Source organism: Petaurus breviceps, unplaced genomic scaffold, assembly GCF_028583685.1.
Source record: "Petaurus breviceps papuanus isolate PSGF00001 unplaced genomic scaffold, PetGlider_PUasm1.0 78, whole genome shotgun sequence".
NCBI classification, from domain to species: domain Eukaryota; kingdom Metazoa; phylum Chordata; class Mammalia; order Diprotodontia; family Petauridae; genus Petaurus; species Petaurus breviceps.
In genome coordinates this window covers 603,745-626,976 of record NW_027186502.1, presented here as the reverse complement: position 1 = coordinate 626,976, position 23,232 = coordinate 603,745, and the positions used below count along the sequence as shown (strand labels likewise).

The following is a 23,232-nucleotide window of genomic DNA, read 5'->3' as shown; positions in this document are numbered from 1 at the left end:
TGCTCCCACCTCCCTTCCCTTATCCCCGCCCAAAAGGGTGAGGATGGTAAAAGTGAGAGCTCCTGCTAGTCCCGACCCCTACAGAGGCCAGAGGTCAGGGGTATCCTGAGGACGCGCTTGTGGAAGCCTTGGCAGGGAGGGAGTGTTAGGTGTACATGATGATGGATTCCAGGTGATTAATCGAAGCAAAGTTAAACACCCCCAGTGCCTGGAATAGAGGGCTTAGAGCAAGATGAAGGAGGAATGTAGGAACAATGGGGTTAAGGATCAAGAGAACTCAAAAAATTTAGTCCTGGCACTAATTGAGAAGTACTAATATGTGACTCCAAGGGAGGGGAAGCAACAAGACCCGCAAGAGAAAGCCTGAGGAACAAGTTCCCAGAATCCATCCTCCTTCTGCTTCTGATCATATATGACTTTGTTGTATGCTTTTGATTTGCTAGGCCTCACTTAACCCTCATTCTAGCAGTTATAGAAGCCTATTGCAAGAACGTGACCCTAGATCTTTCTTTTTCTTGTTTGGGTTTGCTTCCTCTTTCCCACTGTTCATTCCATCCGATACGATCCTTCTTTATAACCTGACTGATGTCTAATGTGAAAGTATTTGCAGATCCTATACTTGATTGCATGCTGCCATGGGAGTGGGGAAGAAGAGAGGGAGAGGAAGAAAATTTGAAACTCAAGGGATTGTGGAACTGAATCTTGTAAACTAAAAGTAAACAAATCAATAAAGACAAATAAATAAATAAAAAGAACATGACCCCAGAGCAGGTAGCATCTTACCCTAATGATGGTGTCATTGACCACGCAACCCTGAACAGGTTCTGCAGAAGGAGGAGAGAAAGAAGCCAGGCATTAGTGCTCACTAGCCATAATTCTTCAAGGCACGTTCTCCCTCTCAAGATAAACTAATGAGATGAAGCAGGAGATGTGGGGGCTGAAGGATTTGACATTTGTCTTTAGGCCTCTTCCGCTGCTCCTTTCCATGATCATCTCACCCCATTTTCTTCTACATCCCAAGTACCTTCATTCTGCCCAGCTCCCTCATTAGGATATTGGATTCAGGTCTATCTATACTATCTGGCAATGCCCCCAAATTATATTTTCTGCCCCCACCAAAAACATTCAAAATATTCATCCTTTGGGGGATATACAGGGCTGTTATTGTTCGGTCATATCTGAGTTTTTGTGACCCTCTTTTGGCTTTTCTTAGCAAATATACTACAGTAGTTTGCCATTTTCTTCTCCAGTTCATTTTACAGATGAGGAAACTGAGGGAAACAGGGTTAAGTGATTTGCCCAGGGTCACACAACTAGGAAGTGTCTAAGGCCAGATTTGAACTCAGGTCTTCCTGGACCCAAGCCTGGCACTCTAACCACTGTGGCACCACTTAGCTGCCCTAGAGAGAGCCAGAATCAGCAAAATGTCATGAAGAAAGTACCTGATTAAACCAAGCACACTGAGATGTAAATAGTTTATATCTCTTCTCAGGGACACTTGCATTTTAAAATAAAAGGTTTGTTAACCTATAAATGAATTCTAATGGTGGAATTTCAGGCACTGTGACAATGTCAAACAATTTCTGAAAATGTGGAAGGTCTTCCTACCATCATCCCAGTTCTTACAGTCCTGGGAAAAGTGGGCGATTTAGAACCAAAAGACCTCGATTCAGCTCCTGGCTCTGTTATTACGTGTATGAACTTGGATGAGTTATTGACCTTCACTTTATGTGGGGGTGGGGGGGAGGACAGGGCAACTGGGGTTAAGTGACTTGCCCAAGGTCACACGGTTAGAATTACTTGTCTGAGGCCAGATTATTGAGCTCAAAACTTCAGTTTCCTCACATGCAAAATGAAGAGGTTGAATTGGATAGACTCTCTGTCTCTTTCCAGTTCTGAAACTATGGTCTTATAATTTTAGGAGCTATCATGGTAGTTTCCAGAAAAATAATAATAGATTATATTGTAAGTAAGGTGGATTTTTGTTATTCTTTCTTAAGAGTTTAGTTTCCCAAGATCCATGGCCATAATAATCTCTATTTCCCAGGCTCATGACTTGGGAACATCTCCACCATACTTATGCGGTGTCATATAATGATAAATAATGTAAACATTTGTGCTTCGATTGTAAATGTCCACTGTGCCTGCACAATAGGGCTGGCCACATGCCTTCTTTATCTGTTGCCCCATAAAGCAGGTGGGCACTGGTCAGCAAGTGGGGAACCCTTAGGGTTGAATGCATAAGCTGGAATGCTGTGTGCACCTTGATTGGCCTCCATCAAGACTTGGGAGGAATCTGTGTTTGCCTCAACCAGCCCCCATTGAAGCTTGAAGGGATTTAGGGGAGTGCATAAGCTGTGCCTATCTCGACTGACACCATTGAGATGTAGGGGTAGTTGTGCCCCCTTCTCACCAGTCCCTGCAAGGAGGGTGATTAGGGAATGCTGTAAGAGTTGGTACTCCCATTATCAGCAACTCCCTTTGAGAAGACGAGACTAGAATAAAGCAAGATTATTAACCGCTCTTAAGCTGGCTTCCTGTATGACCAGATCAAGAGTGAACCTGTGCTAGGGGCCATCCTGTGTGCTAGTGTTAAATGTCTGACAGTTATATTCGAACTTGGAGTGTTAGAAGGGCAGAGGATGTGTAATCCAGTAAAGAAGCCAGAGCACGCACACACAAACATGCGGGTGCGTGCACTCACACACACACACATACACACACACACACACACACACACACACAACCAAATACTCCCAATCTCATCCAAACTGACCACAATGACAGGAAGGGCAGCATTCTGTAGCCTGACTACAGCTCAGCTGGAAGCCCAGAGGGCAGGTGGGGACATCCAACTGAGGGCAGGAGACATTCCTCTGCTGGACAAAGACTTGCTCCTTCACTCGCACACACTCGTTGATGAGGCAAGGGTTCTCAGGGGAATGCCATTGTGAGCCAACCTGTGGAGCAGAGTAGGAGGCATCAGCAAGTCTCTAGGGTGTAGTTTTCTCACTTACAAAAATGTTGGTAATGGTATCTGTACCTCCGATCCCAAAGGATTCATAGGAAGAAAGCACTTTGTAAACCTCAAAGTGTAAATAAATATGAGTTAATATTATTTCACCATTTTCATGAGTATGTGTGTTATAATGGATAGTCAACCACAGAACCTGGAAGACTTGGGTTCAATCTGACACACCTGGCTCTGTTACCCTGGGCAAATCACTTCAGCTCGCAGTGCTCTAGGCAATCCTCTCACAATACAAATTTCAGAGAAGCTGCTGGCTTGCATTGTTAGATGAAGTTTCTCATGCAGACTTTCCTTATATCCATGAAAAATATGGTATGTTATAGTCTTTATTGGGCCCATGGATTGGTAGCTGTTGGTGCCCTAGGGATCACCTGTTTTTGATAAGAATATTGCTTGTGATTTTTTTTAGTTGCTAAATGTCTTTCATTCTTGAAAATTCATATTAATGACAAACAGGGAGTCAATATCCAAGATAAGTAAGGACATAGTGAGAAAACCTAGCTCCCTTAATGAATTAGAATCACCTGGCCCAGATAAACGACATTCTTAGGTCCTGAAAGAATTGACAGATGTGATACTGAGCCACTATAAATAACATTTGAAAGACTAGAAAATGGGAGTAGTACCACAAAACTGAAGGGTACGATGCTGTCCCAATTTTCAAGAAAAGGAAAACAAAACAGTGAGCTTGAATTTGACTTCAATTCCTGGAAAAATACTAGAATAGCCCACTAAAAAGATACTTAGTGAACACCTTTACTGGAAAATGGTGATTACAAAGATGACTTCATCAAGAATAGGTCACATCCTGCAAACTGCATTTCCATTTGTAATCAATTAAGCTAGTAGAGAAGGAGAATGCTAGGGATATAATTTACCAAGATTTTATCAAAACTTTTTATAAAGAATCTCATGCTATTCTTTGCTTTTTTTAATTTTTACTTTTCCCCCAATCTGCCCTCTCTTATTTTGCCCCAAACTCCCTCCCCCACTTTCTTGTAGGGCAAGATAGATTTCTATACCCCATGGCCTGTATATCTTATTTCCCAGTAACATGTAAAAAAAATTATAAAGTATATCATACCATTCTTGTGAAGAAGATAGAAAGACATGGATTGGATTATAACACAATTATGGTTTCAGAGATGAATTATGACTGAACTCAAAGAGTAATTGTTACTAGTTCAATATCAACATGGCAGGAGGTGTCCAGTATGGCACCTCACCAACCTGTGCTTGGCCCTGAGCAGAAGGGCCACATTGTTATCAATGACTTGGATATAGGGATAGGTGGTGCAATCATCAGCTTTGCAAATAACAAAAGCCTGAGAGGGAGACCTAACACAGTAGATGATGGAATCAGGGTCCAAAACAATTTTGACAAGCTAGGTCAGGGGGCTGAATCTAGTAAGGTGAAATGTAATAGGAATAAATGTAAAGTCATGCACTTGGGCACACAAAAAAAAATAAACTGCACAAATATATGACAGAGGAAGCATGGATAGACAGCAGTTGCTCTGAAAAAGAACTAGGGGTTTTAGTAACTGCAAGTTCAAGTTCAACATGATTGGAAGCAGTAGCCAAAAAAAAAAAGTCGATTCAATTTATCTTCCTGGAATAAGAAAGTGATAGTTCCACTGTGCTCTGCCCTTATCAAACTTCCCAGGAATAGTGTATTCACCCCAAGCACCATGTTTTAAGAAGGAAATTGATAAATTGGAGAGATTCCAGAAAAGAACAACCAGAATGATGATGGTCTTGGGTCCATGGTATATGAGGATGGATAGAAGGTATTGGGCATGTTTAGCCTACATAAGGGAAGACCAAGGGAAAACGAGAGCTGTCTTCAAATGTCTGAAGGGCTGCCATATGGAGGAGGGATTGTTTTATTCTGTTTGGCCCTAGAAGGCAAAATCAATGAATCAAAGTAGTCAATAAGCAGGTTTAGGCTTGAGGTCAGGAAAAAATTCCCAATGATTAAAGCTGTCCAAAAATGGAATAGGCTATCTCCAGAGGTTGTGAGTTTCTCAATAAGTCCCATCCTCCCTCCTTGGAAGTCTTTAAGCAGAGACTGGGATCACCACTGGTCAGGCATGTAAGACAGGGAATTCCGTTCACATATGGTTTGGATTAAATGGAGGTCACTTGAAACCCTTTCCAACTCTTAAATTTTGTGATATCATGATTTGTCAAATAAGAGATCATTTGTAACTTTGGAGATAGAATAATATTTGTTCTGTGTTGTCGGGATCAAATAAAAATGGATGTGAAAACACTTTGTTTTATAATCATAAAAGGTTATGTAAATGTGAATGTAAGCCAGTGAGGTCAAACTCAAATAGAAATGAGGCCACTAAACTATAGGCAGCTTATTAACTTAGAAAACCACATATTAACATTAACTATGTTAAACTGTACTTTAAAAAAAATTGTTAAATAGTTCCCAATTATATTTTAATCTGGTTGGGCTGGAGTGTTGCTACAGCTGGCTCATATTTGATACGTCTGAAGCAAATGAAACCAGCACTAAAATGCAGCTGAACTCAGACTCATTGCAAAGACCAGTCTCGGTCCTAGAAAACAGAGGATAAAACACTTTTCCTTCCTCTCAATAAATCATTGTGGGACCACACATATGGCATGTGGATATCTGGTCATGTATAATTTCTTTTTCAGTTTTGGTCTTTTCTTTAATAAATTATAACAACAATTTAATAAATAATAATAAGTGATGGTTTTATTTCATGTATCATTGTCATTTTTACTAAATATCTTGCCACACAGCAAGCACCCTCCTTTATAACAAAGAGCAACACCAATACAAGGAGTACAACTGAAAGTGTTCCATACTCATAGTCCTCTATCTTTCTACTGAAACATTGGAGGTCCGTTTCATCATCTGACCTCTAGGACCAAGATTAAGGATTATAATTATTCCATAGTTCAACTTAATTCTCTTGATTTGCATTGGTGTATGCATTAACTATATTGTTCTTCGTGTTCTATCCATCTCGCTATGCATCAGTTCATGCAATTCTACCCATGATTCTCTGAATTCTTCACATTCATCATTTTTCACTGTACAACAGGAAAAGGGAAAGTAATAAGCATTTATTTATATAGTACTTACTATATGCCAGGTACTGTGCTAAGTGCTTTACAAATGTTCTCATTAGATCCTTGTAACAACCATACAAGACAGGTGCTGCTATTATCCCCATTTTACAGTTGAGGAAACTAAGGCCAACAGTACTTAAGCAACTTGTCTGGGATCATACAACTAGTAAGTGTCTGAGGTTACACTTGAACTCAGGTCTTACTGTTGCTATTGTTCAATCATGTCTGGTTCTTGGTTCTTTTGGCAAAGAACTTGGAGTAGTTTGCCATTTCCTTCTCCAACTCATTTTATAGACAAGGAAACTGAGACAAGCAAGGTTAAGTGACTTGCCCAGGGACACACAGCTAGTAAGTATCTGAGACCATAAACTCAAGTCCTCCTAACTCCAGGTCTGGCACTCTATCCATTTTACCACCTTGTCTCCAATAATATCTGATTACTTTCATATACTACAATTTGTTTAGCCATTCTCTAGTAAACAGATTCCAAGTTTTGCCTATCCATTTGGTTTTGTTTAATATTTTCTTTGTTATATGAGAGGACTCGGTGTTGTGACCCAATATAGGGCTGCAAAAAATTGGCAATAGTAAAAGGTTTCTGAATATGCAATGACTAAAAATTAATTAAAAATCAAACATGTAATGAATCTGAGGTATTTCTGGCAGCATTCACCCTTCTTGCATTGCACAACTTCACTGTAGCCTTGGTTCTGAACACACACTTTGCACAGTACATGCCATCAGGTCACCCAATGCCAACTAACACTGGTAGCAAGCAGAAAAAGTTTAAGAAGCCCTGGTTTAGTGGATGGTTATAGTCAGAAAATACTGGTCATAATAAAACTAAAGTCAATTAACACCATACCACCTACCCAAGGAGGAAGCAGGATGAAGGCAGGGTTTTCCTAAGTCCCCAAACCTACTCTTCCCCACTTAGTGGGACTAAACAGTGACCATCCCTAATTTCTGCTGATTTTAATACCATGGAGGATCCCAGCTCTCCGAAGGCAGTAGTCACTCACCTGCACACTCGAAGGACCTAGGTCACCCCTGCCATCAAACTGGGGGTTCCTTCCCTACTTGACCCAGAACTATTTCTTGTTCCTTGAGCCTGTCCTAATTTTATGATGGGGTTTCCTAGATTGGGGTCATCCTGAGGTTGAAGCCATAGACATGATCTAAATGAAAAATGGTTTTGGTGAGATTTAGAATCTTCATGCATCTTTTTAAAGGTCGGTGCTAGAAGTCACTTGTTCTGTCATTACTTAGTCATCACTCAACTAAAGTCATGTTAAATAAATACCCCCAGGTCCAGAGTCAGGGGCACTATTATTATCAGTGTGATAAATTCCAGAGATAGAGGGGATAACTGTTGCATAGTGGTGGTGGTGGGCTGAAGATTGGGGGATATAATCCACACTGGAATGTCTAGACCAGTGGTTCTTAACTTTTTTGTTTGTCATGGATCCCTTCGACAACTCGTTGAAGCCTACAGATCCCTTCTCCAAATAATGTTTTTAAATGTAGAAAATGAAATTTGTGTCGTTATAAAAGAAACCAACTTTTCTGATACAGTCATCAAAAAAACATTCCGTTCACAGGCCCCAGGTTAAAAAACCCCTGATCTAGACCACATGAGCACTCCTTCTACAACTGTTGTTCAGCTGCACCTCCCTCCAGCCCTATGTCTTCTTCATCCCATAGTGTCTGACTTCCAACTCTATCTCACAGGCAAACTCTTAGGAGAGGACATAAGGTGAATGATTGTTTGCTTCTTTCAGGAAGAACAATGGTAACTGTACCAAGCATAAAAAGAAGGAAGAGAAAGTATACCTGTCCCCAATCCCATCCCTGTGTTTTCAAACTCATGCCCAAAGGCATGTTGACCTCAAAACTTACATTCTGCCAATGAATCTCTGAGTCTCCCCGGAATGAGCCACCTTCCACCTCACAGGCTGATGGTAGGCATCTCCCACAGCATTCACCTTCCTGAGAAACATAGGTGAAGCCCTGGAAAGGGAAGGAAAAGGGGGCTGTTAATAAGAGGAACAGAAGATGCAACATGGTATTCTCATCAATCAACAAGTCCATTAAATGCCTGCCATATGCCAAGCACTGTACCAGGTGTTGGGGAAGCAAAGACAAAAATGAAATAGTCCCTGCCCTCAAGAAACTTACATCCTATCTGGCAAAACAATACGTGACTGTATAAATAATTTTAAAATATACACAATGTAAGTGCTTTTGTCTTATACTTAGGTCTATGGAATGCAAAAGTATTTCAGAGAAAATCCTGGCTTGACAGTGATTATCACCATCACTGCTATCATCATGGTCCAGAAATATTTTTGAACCACCTACCTATCTAGACTGCATTATGTAACCTCCAACTTCCATTTCAACTCTAAAATGCTACTCCTAAGTCACAATAGTTACTGCATCTCCCTTCCATTCAACTGAATTTGTCTTAATATATTTTCTTCACATTGTGAATTACAAAGTTAATTTAAGGACAATTCAGTTGAAATGCTTTTTATTCCAATTAGTGCACCTAGTCCTACCTAAGCTACCCGTCCTCAATTGCCCAGGTGCCAAAATCACTAGTTACAGGTCTGTCTTCCTATTCTTCAAACACACTGTGCCCACTACTGCGTCTTAGCTCTCCCCATTCACCAACTTAGAATGGCAGACCCCTCTGCTTTTCTTATTCAGATCTAATACATTCTTTAATCTCATCTCAAATACAACCTACCTCCTGAAGCCTTCTCTGATCAAGCCAACCCATAACATTAATCCCCTCCTTTTAGTTCCCATAGCTCTTAAGGTCAACATTATTGATACTTAACATATAATCCCTTGGGTTTCTGGTTCATCTTTTTGTGCCCTTCCATTCAATAGACTATAGCTTCTCTGAAGGCAGGGAGCTTGTCCTATACTCCTCTGTACCCTGCTTCAATATTTAGCATTGACCATTTTTTACATTAGGTTCTTAATAATGATTGGGTTGGTTGACATGAACAAATACAGTACAGACAAATGAACCAAAAAAAGTTAATGAACATACAGAATTAAGGGTAACAACTTTCACCACATGCAAAGTATTAAGGGGGAGCTACCAAGGGAAGGGGAATTGCTAGAGTTTCACATTCAGATAGGATGATTTGATTGGGGGAAGGTCAGAGCTAAAAGGGAACTGAAAATCACCTAGGTCAACCTGTACTTGAAACATGAAGCTTGTATGAAATATGCTCAACAAAAAGTTTCCAGCCTTCTACCTGAAGAACTCCAAAGACAGGAAACTCACTACTTTATTTCACTTTGGAACAAGGAGCTCTAATTGTTAGGAAATGCGCCTCCTTCTAACCATTACTCCCATGAGACCAAGCACAGCAAGTATTCTACTTGATCGATCTTCACATTTGAAAAGGCTTAAAAGAGTATCGTCTCTCCCTGTTTTCTCTTCCAAAGAATTAAATACCCCAGTTCCTTCAGCTAAGCAACATCATTCCCCTTCAATTATTTTGTGCAACATGAGGAGTTGAACCTGAGACCAGGGTTAAAATATTAAGGAAGCTCCCAGTGCCACCTTTCACAAGGGCATGACTTAGAGAAAGGTGAGAAAACATCGACTCAATCTCTTCCTTCAGAGATCCAGGCTATTTAGAGTTCTGCAGAGTCTATTCTTCCCTGAGAACTAAGTGGCCTGGTCCTTATTAGTGACACATTCAGAGTAGTCCCTCTCATAAATGTCAAATGCCTGAGGATCTAAGATCCCTGGATTCTGTCCCCAATTATTCTACTGAGTTCTGCAGTCTAGATGTGGTAGAGATACCCCAGCTTCCATCACATCCCACCTAAGCATGGGCTAGGGGTAACCAAGGATTCATCCATGTGCCTATGATATCGGAGCACTTTCCAAAGTGAGCAAGCCTGACTACTGGGCTAACATCACAGTCATTTGCCTGGCCTACCCTTCCTGTACCTTACCTTACTTCAGGAACTCTATTATGCAACCACACTATCTAACTGACATCCTTCAAGCCAGGACATTCCATCTCCCTTTACTCCCATCTTAGCTCTGGCTTTTAGAATCCTTAGCCTCTTTCAAAGCTCAATTCAGGTGACACCTTCTATATGAAGTCTTTTCTGATCCCCCCAGTTCCTAGGTCCTCTGCTCTGAAATCACCTTGGATTTCCTTTGTATATATTGTATATCTGCTTATCACGACCCCCACCCCCATCCCTAAAAGAATGTAAGCTCCTAGAGCTTAGGAAATATTTTGTTTTTGTCTTTGTAACAGCACTAGGTACATAATAGGTGACTAATAAGTACTTGTTGGTTGGATTATTGATTGGCCTGTTATGTCCAGGCTGTTCAATATTGCTGAAGAGATGTATTCTGATATCTGCCTCTGGAAGTACAAAAAGATCATAGAGTCAGATCTGAAAGGGCTCTAATCTTACCCTATCATTTTACCAATAAGGAAACTGAGGCCTGGGGCAAGGCAAGGGTTAAGTGAACTGCCCAAGGTCACAGAGAGAATTTGAAGTCACGTCCTGTGCCACCATGCTCTTTTTCTGGCTGCACCATATTGTCTCAGTTACTTAAGCAATGACGTCTTTGTGTATGTCAGAAGCCAAGGAAGAAGGACCCAGAGCTGTGCCTGGTCTCAGAGCAAAGTCCTCACTAGGGAGTGAATAGTCACAGATGTTCAGAAGCACGGACAGGCAGGAGACATTCTGTTCTCCCAACACTCCCCCAGCCTTGGGACTATCTGAGAAATTGCCCATTATCTTTCATATTAACGTGCCACTCTCTGGAGGAGTTCCCATGCTCAGGAGACCTTACTGAACTACACTACGTCTCCTTGGGACTGGTGATCAACTTCATTCTCATCAAGTGGGAAAAGGAGGCAAAGAGAGGGACTATGATTTACCAAAGGCAGGAGATCATAATCTTTTTGGAGCTATGGCATCAGACCACATAGAGCATTAGAGCTGAAAGGAATGTTGGTGCTCAGCTAATATAATCCCTTCATTTCACAAATGAGGACTGCGTCAAATAGATCATCTTCACCTTAGAGAATTTAGCAAAAAAAACTTAATTCAGATGCTCTCCAAGGCATTGAACAAAGCACAAGGAGTGTTGTTGGGCTAATTGCAAGAATTCACCCTTGTCTGGCCTAATCACGGCCTGTTTTTCTTCTCCCCAAACCAAGGACCCATTGACACAATGCTGTTATCACCAGTCTCCCCACTGTTATCATTATTATCATTTATAAAACCAACATAATGTGTATATTGCTCCTGTGACCCACAACTCTTCTCATAGCAGTATTATAAAATCTCACATTATAATGTATTTTAAGCAACTGCACAGAGCCCAAACTACCACTTCCCTATTAGTTTTTTTTCCTTGGATCTGGGATTTCCAGATAACACTTAGATTTGACTCAGAGAAGAGTCTCTCCAATATTGACTTAAGAGTCTTAGGACCAGAGTATCACCTAGTATTCTCAACAATCACTCAACAAGAACATTAAGAAGCTACTATGTGTTGGGTACTGTGCCAGGTGTTAGAGAAAAGACAAAAGTTTAACAGTCACTGATCTCAAGATGTTAAGGAATGAGGGGGCACAGACAATAACATAATGAGCAGGACCCACGAGGGAAGAGGTGGTTAGCATAGAAAGGGAAAAGGGGTATTCCCAGATTTTTCCATCCTTTCCATTTCTTTCTTCTACCTCCTTTCCATTTCATTCTGAACTAGTAAAGGCTCATACTTAAAGCTTCACTATTTCAACAGATCCATTGTTTCAGAGGGAAGATTCCACCACCACACAACCCTTGTAGGACACAACCCTACCACACCTTAACAAGCAGTTTCCATGAGCTACCATGGCCAAAAATTGTCACCTGGCAAACACTGTAATGCCTACTGGGCATCTTGATCTGCATATCCTTAGACACCTTAAACTCAACATGGCCAAGATCAAACTCATTATCTTTCTTCCCAAACCCTCCCTTCTTCCTAACATTCCTATTATTGTTGAAGGGAGCACCCAATCCCTCAGACTCAAAACCTAGGTGTCATCCTGGATTCATCACTCTCTCTCACTCCCCATATCTGATCTGTTGCCAAGGTCTGTTGGTTGTACCTTCATAACATCTCTCACATAGTACAGTGTTAGGCATGCAGTTGGCATTTAATAAATGTTTATTGACTAACTGATGATGATTCTCTTTGAACTTGTCTAGTCTAGTCTTCAGACAAAACAGCCTATTGTTTAACCTGCTCAGGAAGCCTCTCCAGCTTGGCAAGATCTGCCAGAGCTACCCTAAGGTAGCCTTCAAGAACTTAGGGTCACATCCAAAACCTCATGAGTCATCAGAGTAGAGTTTTAGTTCATCTGGAATCCTATAACTGATTCAAAATTTGAAGATGGATTTAACTAATGCTGAATATAATGTCAGGATGGTCAAGCACTTCTTTTCCTAGCTTAGTTGCTTTTTACCCAGCTACTGTCCATATTCCAGTCTTAACCCTTGCCCCACATGCCTTCTTTGTACCTCTCCCTCTGCCCAGAATATCATGTTATACTTCTAATGGTTGCTAATGGCTGTTAAAAGGATGCTGAACAGAGAAAATGCACATGGCTTTCAATTCAGGGACTTATCACCTTCCTAGAGTCTTTTCTTTCTAAGGGCTTACTGCTCCATCCCAGGGATACCCACCTGGCACCCTACTTACCGGCTGGCAGCTCTCCTCACAGGGCTTCTCAGAGCACTCGGCCACATGCAGGCCCACAACAGCATCCTCCATATCGGTGCAGGTGCAGGTTTTGCAGCGTTCCTCCCAGAACTGTCCCACAGGGTAGACCGTGCCATGGTGCACACAAACCTGGAGGCATAAGGTTTCAACTTGTTTATACCTTGAATGAGCTAGAGACAAAGATGGATAGCAGCTTTAACCAATCATGCTAGCTAAATTTCAAAGATGCCCAACCACGAGTTTGAGTTTCCAAAGAAGACTATTGCTCTTTCTGCATCTCTACCCCTGCAAAGGAAACATAAGTAACCCTACAGAGCAGTAGACCCTATGGGGTACATACACCCTGGTTGGTAGTCTTTCTAGTGAAAGGCAACCACACCAAAGCTCCAGCCCTCAAAGACCTTAGAGTATACCTGGAAAGATGGCCTATGCATGTGAACCAGTTAGAAAAACAAGTTCGTTTATTCATTTGGATGGGATCAGACCCATCTAGAGTATTGTGTTCAATTCTAGGTACCATAGTTTGGGAAGGATGTCAATAAATTGGAAAGAAGGCAGCCAAGATGGCAAAGAGTCTTGAGTCTCTGTCGTAGGAAGATCAGTGGAGGGAAGTGAGATTGCTTAGACTGAGAAAGATGCAAATCAGGGAAACGTGACCATTCTTTTCAAGTATTTTTCTCACTCAGCCACCAACATTGTGAAGATGCTCCTCTCTGAGCTTGGCTAGGCTGGTCCTCAGACAACAAATACCAGATGACAGAACCAGGAGCAATGTGTGAAAATTCCAAAGAGGCAACTTTCAACTTGATGTTAGGAAAATTTCCTAACAATTAGAGCAAACCATTAGGAAAATAAGAAAGTGAGCGTTTCCCTCACTGAAGGATTTAAGCTAAGGCTGGATGACTACTTTTCATATATGTTATAGCCTAGGTCAGGTTTAGGTTGAACTAGATGGCCACTGAGATCCCTTCCAAAACTAAAATTCAGAGAATCTATCATTCCATAATCCATTAAACTGTTATTGAGCCTCATTATGTGTGGACAGCTAGGTAGTGCAGTAGAGAGAGTGCTCAGCCTGGAGTCAGGAAGACTTCTCTTCCTAGGAAAGTCTCTTAACTGTTTGCCTCGGTTTCCTCATCTGTAAAATGAGCTGGAGAAGGAAAGGGCAAATAAGTCCAGGATCTTTGCCTAGAAAATCCCAAATGGGGTTATGAAAAGTCAGACATGTCTGAAACAAGTCAACAACAACTTACTAAGTGTATGTGATACTGTGCTAAATGTATGAGGAGTACAAAAAAGTATGAGCAATCTTCTTGTACTTAGAAAGCCCATGTGTCATAGGGAATAGGGCAGGGCAGGGGGGGACCTGCAGCCTTGGGTCACATGTGCCCGTCTAGGTCCTCAAGTGCAGCCCTTTGACTGAATCTATGCTTTACCAAATAAATCCCCTTAATAAAAGGGTTTGTTCTGTAGCACTTGGACACAGTCAAAAGGCCACACCCAAGGACCTAGAAGATCATGTGTGGCCTCGAGGCTGCAGGTTCCCCTTCCCTGGACTAGATGGTATGTCTAGTTCCTTTCTTCAGCAGGCTTCTATGCTGGAGACATACTCAGATCTTGCTCTTCTCTTGAGAAACCTTGCTAAATCTAGCTCCTGCTTCATCAAAACATATTCCAATATTTGTTGGGTCAGAACATTCCAGGGAATTTGCTATTTTGCCTCCAGAAGAGTCATATATGCCAGGCAACTACATGCTTATTTTACTGACACTCTAGGTCCTCAGGTGCACTCCTTTGACTGAATCCACACTTGAGGACCTAGAGGGCTATGTATGGCTTCAAGACCACAGGTTCCCCACCCCTGCTGTAGTTTATTAAACAGTTCATAAGCTAGCACAATAGGGACAATACCTAAATTATACTTCTCTGTATCTCCCATAGAATTGTGCTTTGCACATGGTAGGTACTCAGTAACTACCAGATGAACGATTTAATGAATTGTTTCCTAACTGGTTCATGTGCTTGACTCTTCAACTAGGCATTAATTTCCTTCAGGGCAGGGACCTTTTCTTCAGTTTATTTATTCTATGTCTCCCATAAGAGCCTAGAAGTTTTAAGCATATAGTAAGTGCTCAGAAAAAAAAATCTGTTGGATTCAACTGAATTTCTATTTAAGGTAGGGACAGAACCCAAAGGTCCTGATTATATGATTGTCCTCAATTTGGAGACCAAGGAATGAGACTGGTGAAGCCAGATTTTGGATATTAGGAACACAGAAGCTGCAGACACCTTACCTTGTCAGGGATGCAGGTGGTACTGATACATCCACAATCATTAGTGATGGAGGAAGACAGGTAGCCCAGAGGGCAACTCACAGTGGAATTGAAACAGCTGCAAGCACATTCATACTCAACACAGCATTTTGTCTTCCGGGGAGTTAATGTCCGGTGTGGAGGGCATGAAGGGATAGGCTCGTTTTTACACTCCTCCTCCCTGCAGGCTGGAAGGATGGACAAACACAGGGGAAATGCCACTGGGCTCACCCTCTACTGAGAATTTCCCCCACCGTTAGTTGGCAATGTGATGATAACACAAAGTCCCAGCAGAGAGTTTGCCCAGAATATTACATGGGTGCTGTAAATGAGCATAGGCCTCTCCAACTCAGAGTCTGAAAGATATTAAATAGGACCTAAAAAAATTAAACTTCAGAGAAGTAAGGATTTTAGTCAAAATTGAAAACATAGAATTGTCCTCTTAACCCCAATAACAATTATCCTTTTGGATATTACTGAGGTCCAGCAATATCACATGAAGCATCTCTATAACTCTACAAGGACTTGGAACAATGTGTCCTAATTAGAATTATTTTCAAGATGATCAGTTGTTTGAACCTCCCTAGAAGGCTGCACTAAGTGATTTTAATATTATTCATAGACCTAGTTTTCTACGTCCATGTTTCTGATCCCTTTTCTCCTCTTTATTCCCTCTGTCTGTATAACCAGCCCCCATCCTCTGGCTCATCAAATTCAAAACCACTCAACAAATACCATCTATGCCCAAAAAAATCACATGCCCATGCCCTGCGTCTTCCTTTGAAACCAAAGACTCCTTTCTCCTACTATCTGAACACAGTTTCTTCAGTAAAACCACTGTCTGAATTAGCAGAGTATAAATTATTCTGGGTTGAAGATTTTTATTTCCTGATAGATTTCATTTTCTTCTTACCCTATGTCTAAATGATGCTTCCAGATGCTACCTGCATCCAGAGAAAGAACTGGTAAATAGAAATATCTATAGAATGATTTTACATATATATGCAATTGTGTCTAATGGTAGTCATCTGGGTGGGGGAGGAGGAAAAAACAGAAAAAAAGAAATTTAGACGATAACTTTATAACATATTTAAAAGGAATAGTAAATTATACATAATAGATTTGCAGTTTCCTGTGCAATCATCTTTTTATTATACCATGTTATAGAAATGCTTATTTTATTCCATAAATTAAAAATAAAATAAATAAAAATTAAAAGAAATGATATTTTCAATTCACAAAAGTCAAGCCATTGCAAATTTTCAGAGCAGTGAAGAAATTAATTCTTGATTCTGTATTTTATATTTTATTTTATTCTGTATTCTATGTAATAAGCATGGGCCTCTTCTCTGTCTCTGGGCAAAGTAGCTTACATGTGCTAAAGTTCACCCTCCACCTCTCTGAAGAGAGATACCAAGGATAAAATTGCTGCTAGCTAAAGAAAGACTCTGTTCTCAATACTCTCATAAACATTATCTAAGCATTTCCCACAAGGTTTGTGGTGTATCTCTGAGAAGCTGGGACTACCTGACCTTGTCATATCTTAAACAATTAAGGTGGTCTCATCTAATTCTCCAGTCATCAAAAAAAGCCTGCCCTCATTAGCAACCTCAGCATGCAATTAGGATGCATAAAATTCACAAAAGTATTTCTTAGAAATAAAGAGATGTGGTCAGCATCCCACCTGTGGGTATAACTGCTTTCTTTGACATAACCAATAACCTCTCACTTTTGTAAGGTGACCAATTACATGATTTTTGTTCTGTTCTTTGTTCTATGCTTATAAAAATGTATTGCACCCTCAATTCAGGATCCCTTGGCCAGAGGCAGGGCTATTATTAGACCCAACTTTTATTATCAGGTTGCATGCACCTGTTGATAAATATCTTGCTTGGAGAACTGCCTCATTTTACCCCTTTGTTAAATTTCATTTGTGACAGTAGATTTATCTGGGAGCCAGAGACAGAAGGTAAAGGAGGGCAAGTAATATTTTTAGAGGAGAGGGAATTTGTCTCTCCCATCAGACTCCTGAATGGGAACAGAGCAGTCTACCATATGACTGTTTAAGTAGCATATATATGCCCCCTGGAAAATTCTAACTCCTTTTTTCTCACTTTCCTTTGGAAGTCAATGTGATACAGTGGAAAGAACAAAGATTCTTGAGTCACAGGACTTGAATTCAAATCCTGCCTCTGGTGCTTAGAGGGTGATCTTGGACAAATTACTTAATATTTCTGGCCCCAGTTTCTTCATTTGTAACATGAAGAGGTTGGGCAAGATGGCCTCTACAATCACTTCCAGCTCTAAATTATCACCCTATATGGTCAACAACTTTGCCCAAGGGATTAGGGCAGGGGTGGGAAACCTGTGGCCACATGCAGACTTCTAGGTCCTCAAGTGTGACCCTTTGACTGAATCCAAACTTCTTGTTCTGTGAAGTTTGGATTCAGTTAAAGGACTGCACTTGAGAACCTAGAAGGCCATATGTGACCTCGAGGCCACAGGTTTCCCAAACCTGGTTTAGGCAGAGATCTTTCCAGGAACAAGAATAGAGGGGAGATTTTTTTTTGAAAGTTCTTTTCCCTAAGATGAAAGAATATTCATTTCCTAGGGGGCAGAAGAGAACAAAGCCAACACAGATTCCATTTCTTATTCCAGTCTCCGAAGTGGGGACCCAGCCCCATGGGGGCGGTAGCATGACTCCAGGATGTATGCGATTAACAAAATGGAGGGTGGGACTTTGGATCACATCCTACTCTACCTTCAATAGCCAGTCTCCTGAATTATCTCCAACACAACTCCATTCCCTCACTCCACCTCCTTCCAAGGCTGTATGAACTCCCAGTTTCTCCCTTTCTGCCTTGGCATGAGCCCTTCAGGGCAATTTTAACCTAACCATGACCTGACACACACACACCAGCAGCTGTCCATGTACTGTTAGGAAAGCACATCCTTCCCTTTCCCTAGAATACACAATTATATGTATTTTTGATCATTTGGTGGCTGCAGCCAGAGCCCCTCCCCTGCCTCCATACATCCTAGCTGTCTCTGGGCTCTGGGGCAGTGGCCAATGAGTGGTAAAAGCACAATATGGGAAGATCTACATCACAGCTCTCGTTAGCTTTCCCCAAATCCTCCCCTCTTCTGAACCTTCCCATTATTGTCCCAGGCATCACCAACCTGCCAGTCACTCAAGTGCACAACGTCAGTGCCATCTTTGACACTAAACTCTCTCTCACCCCACATATCTAATCAGTTGCCAAATCTTGTCATTTCTGCCTCCACATATCTTCCCTCATATCTGTATCGTTGGGACCATGGGCTCTGATAGGTAAGCTTTTGCCTTATCGGGCCCAGAACTATCTTGTCTGCAACCAGGCCCCCTGCACTACTTTCTAGACCACATCACACCACCACATGTGTGACCCTCTTATTCCAACTCCATTTTCTTTATGTGTTGTGTTCCCCTGTTAGAATGTAAGCTCTTTGAGGACAGGGACCATCTTTCTCGCTTGTGTTTGTATCTCTATCATTTAACATAGATTTTTGGTTCATAGTAAATGTTCATTAAATGCTCTGTTATCTACCTATCCATCATCCATCTATCTATTCATTTTTCTGTCTATCTATCTATCTATCTATCTATCTATCTATCTATCTATCTATCTATCCTTCTCTCCACTTACACAGACATCAACTTAGTTCAGGCCCTCATTGCCTGTTACTTGACCTATTGCAATAGGTTTCTAATTGGCTTTCCACCCTCAAGCATGGGAACCTCCCTAACACTCTACCCAGGAATGAAGCCCCCCCCCAACTTTTTTCTGCAAAGTGTAGGAGTGTTTGGATCATCAGGAGACAGTGGAGAGTGAAGGAGGTTCCTAGAACTACACAGAGCTAGGGTAGGGCACACAAACTTCCAAAATAAAATGACCCAAGCTTCCAGGAAATGGTTTGAGCTTGGACAGTTGACTGCTTTTGGCTTCCCAACTTATTCATCAACAACTGACTCCTACATTCATCTCAATCCCTTGAATATCTAACGTCTGATCTAGCCTGGCCTTCAGCTTAGATTTGCTTTCCTTTCATCTTGAGCCTTACTTCTTCCACTCCAGAAAAAGAGTTAGCCCTCCCATAAATGTACCCTCCTCCCAGCCAGAAATTTTCCTTATTGCAGACTCAGGGAAGCTCTATCTCACAACCCAGGACCATCACCATAAAAGACTGATCCAAAAGCCTTACCACAGACATAGTTTGGTTTGCATTCCCCTGGGTTGGTCAGCACCGGCTGAAGACCATCTTCACAGTGAGGCACAGGGGGCAGGTCACAGTTCTCTGGGTCACAAACTAAAGGAAGGAGAGAGTTAGCAACAATAGGCAGTCATATCCTTAAGATGCTCTAATTGAACTGATCAGTGGGTTAGCACTGGGTATTCAGTGCCTAATACTGAAGGAAACAAAAATACCTAAATCCTGTCCTAGAAAGTTTATAATTCAATGCCAGAAGACAGGATAGTCTAGTACTCAAAAAAAATTTAAGAATAATTACAGAGAAACCCAAATATATCACACACATATGTATTTATATACACACACAAATATATATACACCATATGTATGTGTATGTATATACATATATACATACATATATACACATATACACACAAAGCGTAATATAGTATTTGATTTAAAAATTATTTAAACTACCAATTTGGATTTTCCAATCTAAATAGGGGCTTGCTTAAATTTTACCTCTCTTTGTGTAATGGGAAAGGAGCATGTGACTGACCAAGGAAGGGCCAAGTCCTCAGAACAAGCACGATATACTTTTCCTAGTACCAACTCACATAGAAGTTTGTTGAGCCTGCTTCTGAATGGGCATAACAGAAGGTCCCTTTCCCCACTTCAAAGCATGAATAGGTAGGTGTTCTTTGACTGTTTCCTGTCTTTTTATTGTACGGTGATTAAAAGCCTTGTAACTGGCTGCCAAGTCAGAACTGAATGTGTATACAAAAGACAGAAATAGAGAAAAGCCCTCTCTCTCTCTCTCTCTCTCTCTCTCTCTCTCTCTCTCTCTCTCTCTCTCTCTCTCTCTCTCTCTCTCTCTCTCTCTCTCTCTCTCCCTCTCCCCTCAACCCTCCTTCTCCTTTTCCCTCATCTAAATATGTGGTTTGGGTTTCTAACAGCTAAACATTTTGTGACCTTCTTTACATATGGAAATGTCCATGTTTATTCATAATTTTCAAGTTCATAATAAAATAAAAATGTTAAGAAACCTAAAGGAAGAATGTTGGGTGGACCCCCTATGGAGGATATGTGGGAAAAAATGCACAAAAGTCACACAGTATGTGGAGGCATGGATGGATGAGGAAAGGTAGCATTAATAGTTGGGGAATTCAAAAAATCTCTTGAAGGCATCTGTTTAATGATTCCCTTTTATTACAACATCAATCACATTAGCTATTACTCCCAACTTTGTTTCACCCATCAAATTGATGAGGATGCCTTCTATGTCTTCATCAAAGAAAATGATAACAATGTTGAATAGACCTGAGCTCAGGGCAGATTTCTAAGCAATTAAATTAAAGATTCAGGTTGAAAACAAACTATTAATCAACAATCTTTGGATACAGTTGTTGAAAGACAGTAAATCCCTTTAATTGTGCAATTATATAATTCATATTCCACTGTTGTATCCACAAGGACATCATGAGAGACTTTTTGTTAAATGCATTGCTGATATTAAAAATGTTACATTTATAGCATTTCCTTCATCTAACAACTTAGAATAGCTATCAAAAAAGGAAATGAAGTCAGTTTTGCATAATCTGTTCTTCATGAATCCATGATGGTTCATGGTGATCACCACATTCTTTTCTAAATATTCACCAAACATCTGCTTAATAATCAATTCTAGAGGCTTTCTAGGTGTCAGGTTTGCTGGACTATACTTTCTAGATACTATACTTACCAACCTATGGTTTCTATAATCAGCCTATTTCTCCCTTTTTAAAATTCAGGATAACATTTACACACTTCCAGTCTTCTAGCTCCCTTGCCTTCCCTGTAATTTCTCAAAGCATATAGTCAGTGGTTCTGAAATTACACCTGTTGGTTATTTCAGCACCCTGTCAGATAATTTATCAGACTTAAACACAAAACCTCAGTGAATTTATGAGACATCATAAATTAGATACATACCACACTCATACTCTGGGCAGCACTGGCCTGGATTCTGATGCAAACGGGCTACTTCACAGGAACCACAGGTGGTGGCTACAGGAAAGGAGGTAAAGAAAGAATGTTGAAAAAAAAAGAAAGACAGAGAAAGAGAGAGAGAGAAAGGAAGGAAGGAAGGACAGAAGGAAGGAGGGGAGGATGGAAGGAAGGAAGGAAGGAAGGAAGGAAGGAAGGAAGGAAGGAAGGAAGGAAGAAAGGGAGGGAGGGAGACAGAGGGAGGGAGGGAGACAGAGGAAGGGAGGGAGACAGAGGGAGGGAGGGAGACAGAGAGAGAGAAAAAGAAAGAGAGAGAGAGAGAGAGAAAAGAAAGGAAGAAAGAAAAAAAGTCTGACACAATTTGGAAAAGCTACATGTTGGAACAGGGGATCAAGGGAAGTAAAGAAGTCTCTTTCTATGGACATCTTGATCAACTCAATTTATATCCCTCTACCTAGGATAATCAGCCCTTAAAAGAAATATGGGGCCATTGGTTCAAGTCCTAGAAGAAATCATGCAATTGGATCAATGATAAAGTAAACCTCTTGGGTTCAGCTTTCCTAGGGCTCTGTGTATGAGGTGAGTGTGTTTGTTGTATATGAAAAGAGCAGTATCCTCAGAATGTAAGTTAAGGTAGCAATAAATCAGCCATTGGGCTATGGAAACAATGATTATAAACTAATCCCTGCCCTCAAGGAATTTGCATTCTACTAGTTGAAATGGACAAGGAAATATAAAACATATGCCTACACAAAGTTAATACACTGCAGCTTGGGTGAGGGATTCGAAATCTCTTGAAGTCATTTCTCAATAAGAATAGTTCACATTTATATATAGCCCTTTAAGGTTTACAAGGCACTTTCTTCCCAAAGGCCCTTGAGATAGACAGAGTCAAGTTTAATGATCCACTTTTAAAAGAGGAGGCTCAGAAAGGTTGCCCAATGCCACCCAGCTAGTCAGTGGTGGAAGCAGGACTCCACTGTGTGACCCCTGAGGCTAGTCCTCCTTCCGGCATCCCATGGTGCCACAGCTTGTGGTGGTATACAGAGGGAGTGGGCAAGGGGACTCACATCTGGCTGTATGGCAAGGCTGTGAGGTACAGTTGATCCTCCGGTTGCTGAGACACATGCAGATCTGACAGGGCTGGCCAAAAGGCACCCACGTCTCCAGGTACTGTGTGAGAAGTGAGAAGCGGTGAGATCCTTAAAGTGCAGGTCTGACCCTGACACCCCACCACACACACACTCAGAAAAAAAAAAAAAAACAACCCACCAGTGGCTTCCTATTACCTCTATGATCAAATCCAACTCCTCTCTTTGGCATTCAAAGCTCATTAAAATCAGGACCCTTCCTATCTTACTCCAGTCACATTATTCTCTATCCACATTCTATAATCCAGACATACTGTTCTACTCACTGTTCCTCACATACAATCAGGGGTGTGCTGGTAAATGTTTAACAACCAGCCCTCTGAAAACACATGACAGACTTTTAAGCTTAATCGTCATTAATAATATTTTCACCATCATTTTCTTAAGTCTTGCCAATCAATGAACAAAACAATAAATGAAGCCCTTAATGTACTGTTTGCCAATTTCTGAGGCACAAATACTCATACTGAAAATTTGATAATTGGCTCTCCCAAGCCTGTATTAACTGGCTTCAGCATATCCCTGGATATAATACTCCATCTCCAGTTTCTAACCTTTGCACTGGCTATCACATGCCTAGAATGGAGTTCTCGTGTTCTCTCTCTCTCTCTCTCTCTCTCTCTCTCTCTCTCT

The 23,232-nt window shown here is 41.1% G+C and overlaps 1 protein-coding gene across 5 annotated transcripts in view; it reads right to left on the bottom strand.

Annotated features, from left to right (window-relative positions):
* VWF (von Willebrand factor) overlaps window positions 1–23,232 on the bottom strand; it is a 212,622-nt gene that overhangs the window by 13,990 nt on the left and 175,400 nt on the right. For all 5 annotated transcript variants that reach the window (XM_069106080.1, XM_069106083.1, XM_069106078.1 and 2 more), the window contains 8 exons: window positions 22,519–22,621; window positions 21,434–21,508; window positions 19,475–19,579; window positions 15,215–15,420; window positions 12,900–13,049; window positions 8,048–8,158; window positions 2,777–2,960; window positions 784–824 (listed from right to left, as the gene is read on the bottom strand). In XM_069106080.1, the coding sequence (XP_068962181.1) occupies window positions 784–824; window positions 2,777–2,960; window positions 8,048–8,158; window positions 12,900–13,049; window positions 15,215–15,420; window positions 19,475–19,579; window positions 21,434–21,508; window positions 22,519–22,621 (975 nt within the window). The remainder of the gene's footprint in view (window positions 1–783; window positions 825–2,776; window positions 2,961–8,047; window positions 8,159–12,899; window positions 13,050–15,214; window positions 15,421–19,474; window positions 19,580–21,433; window positions 21,509–22,518; window positions 22,622–23,232) is intronic.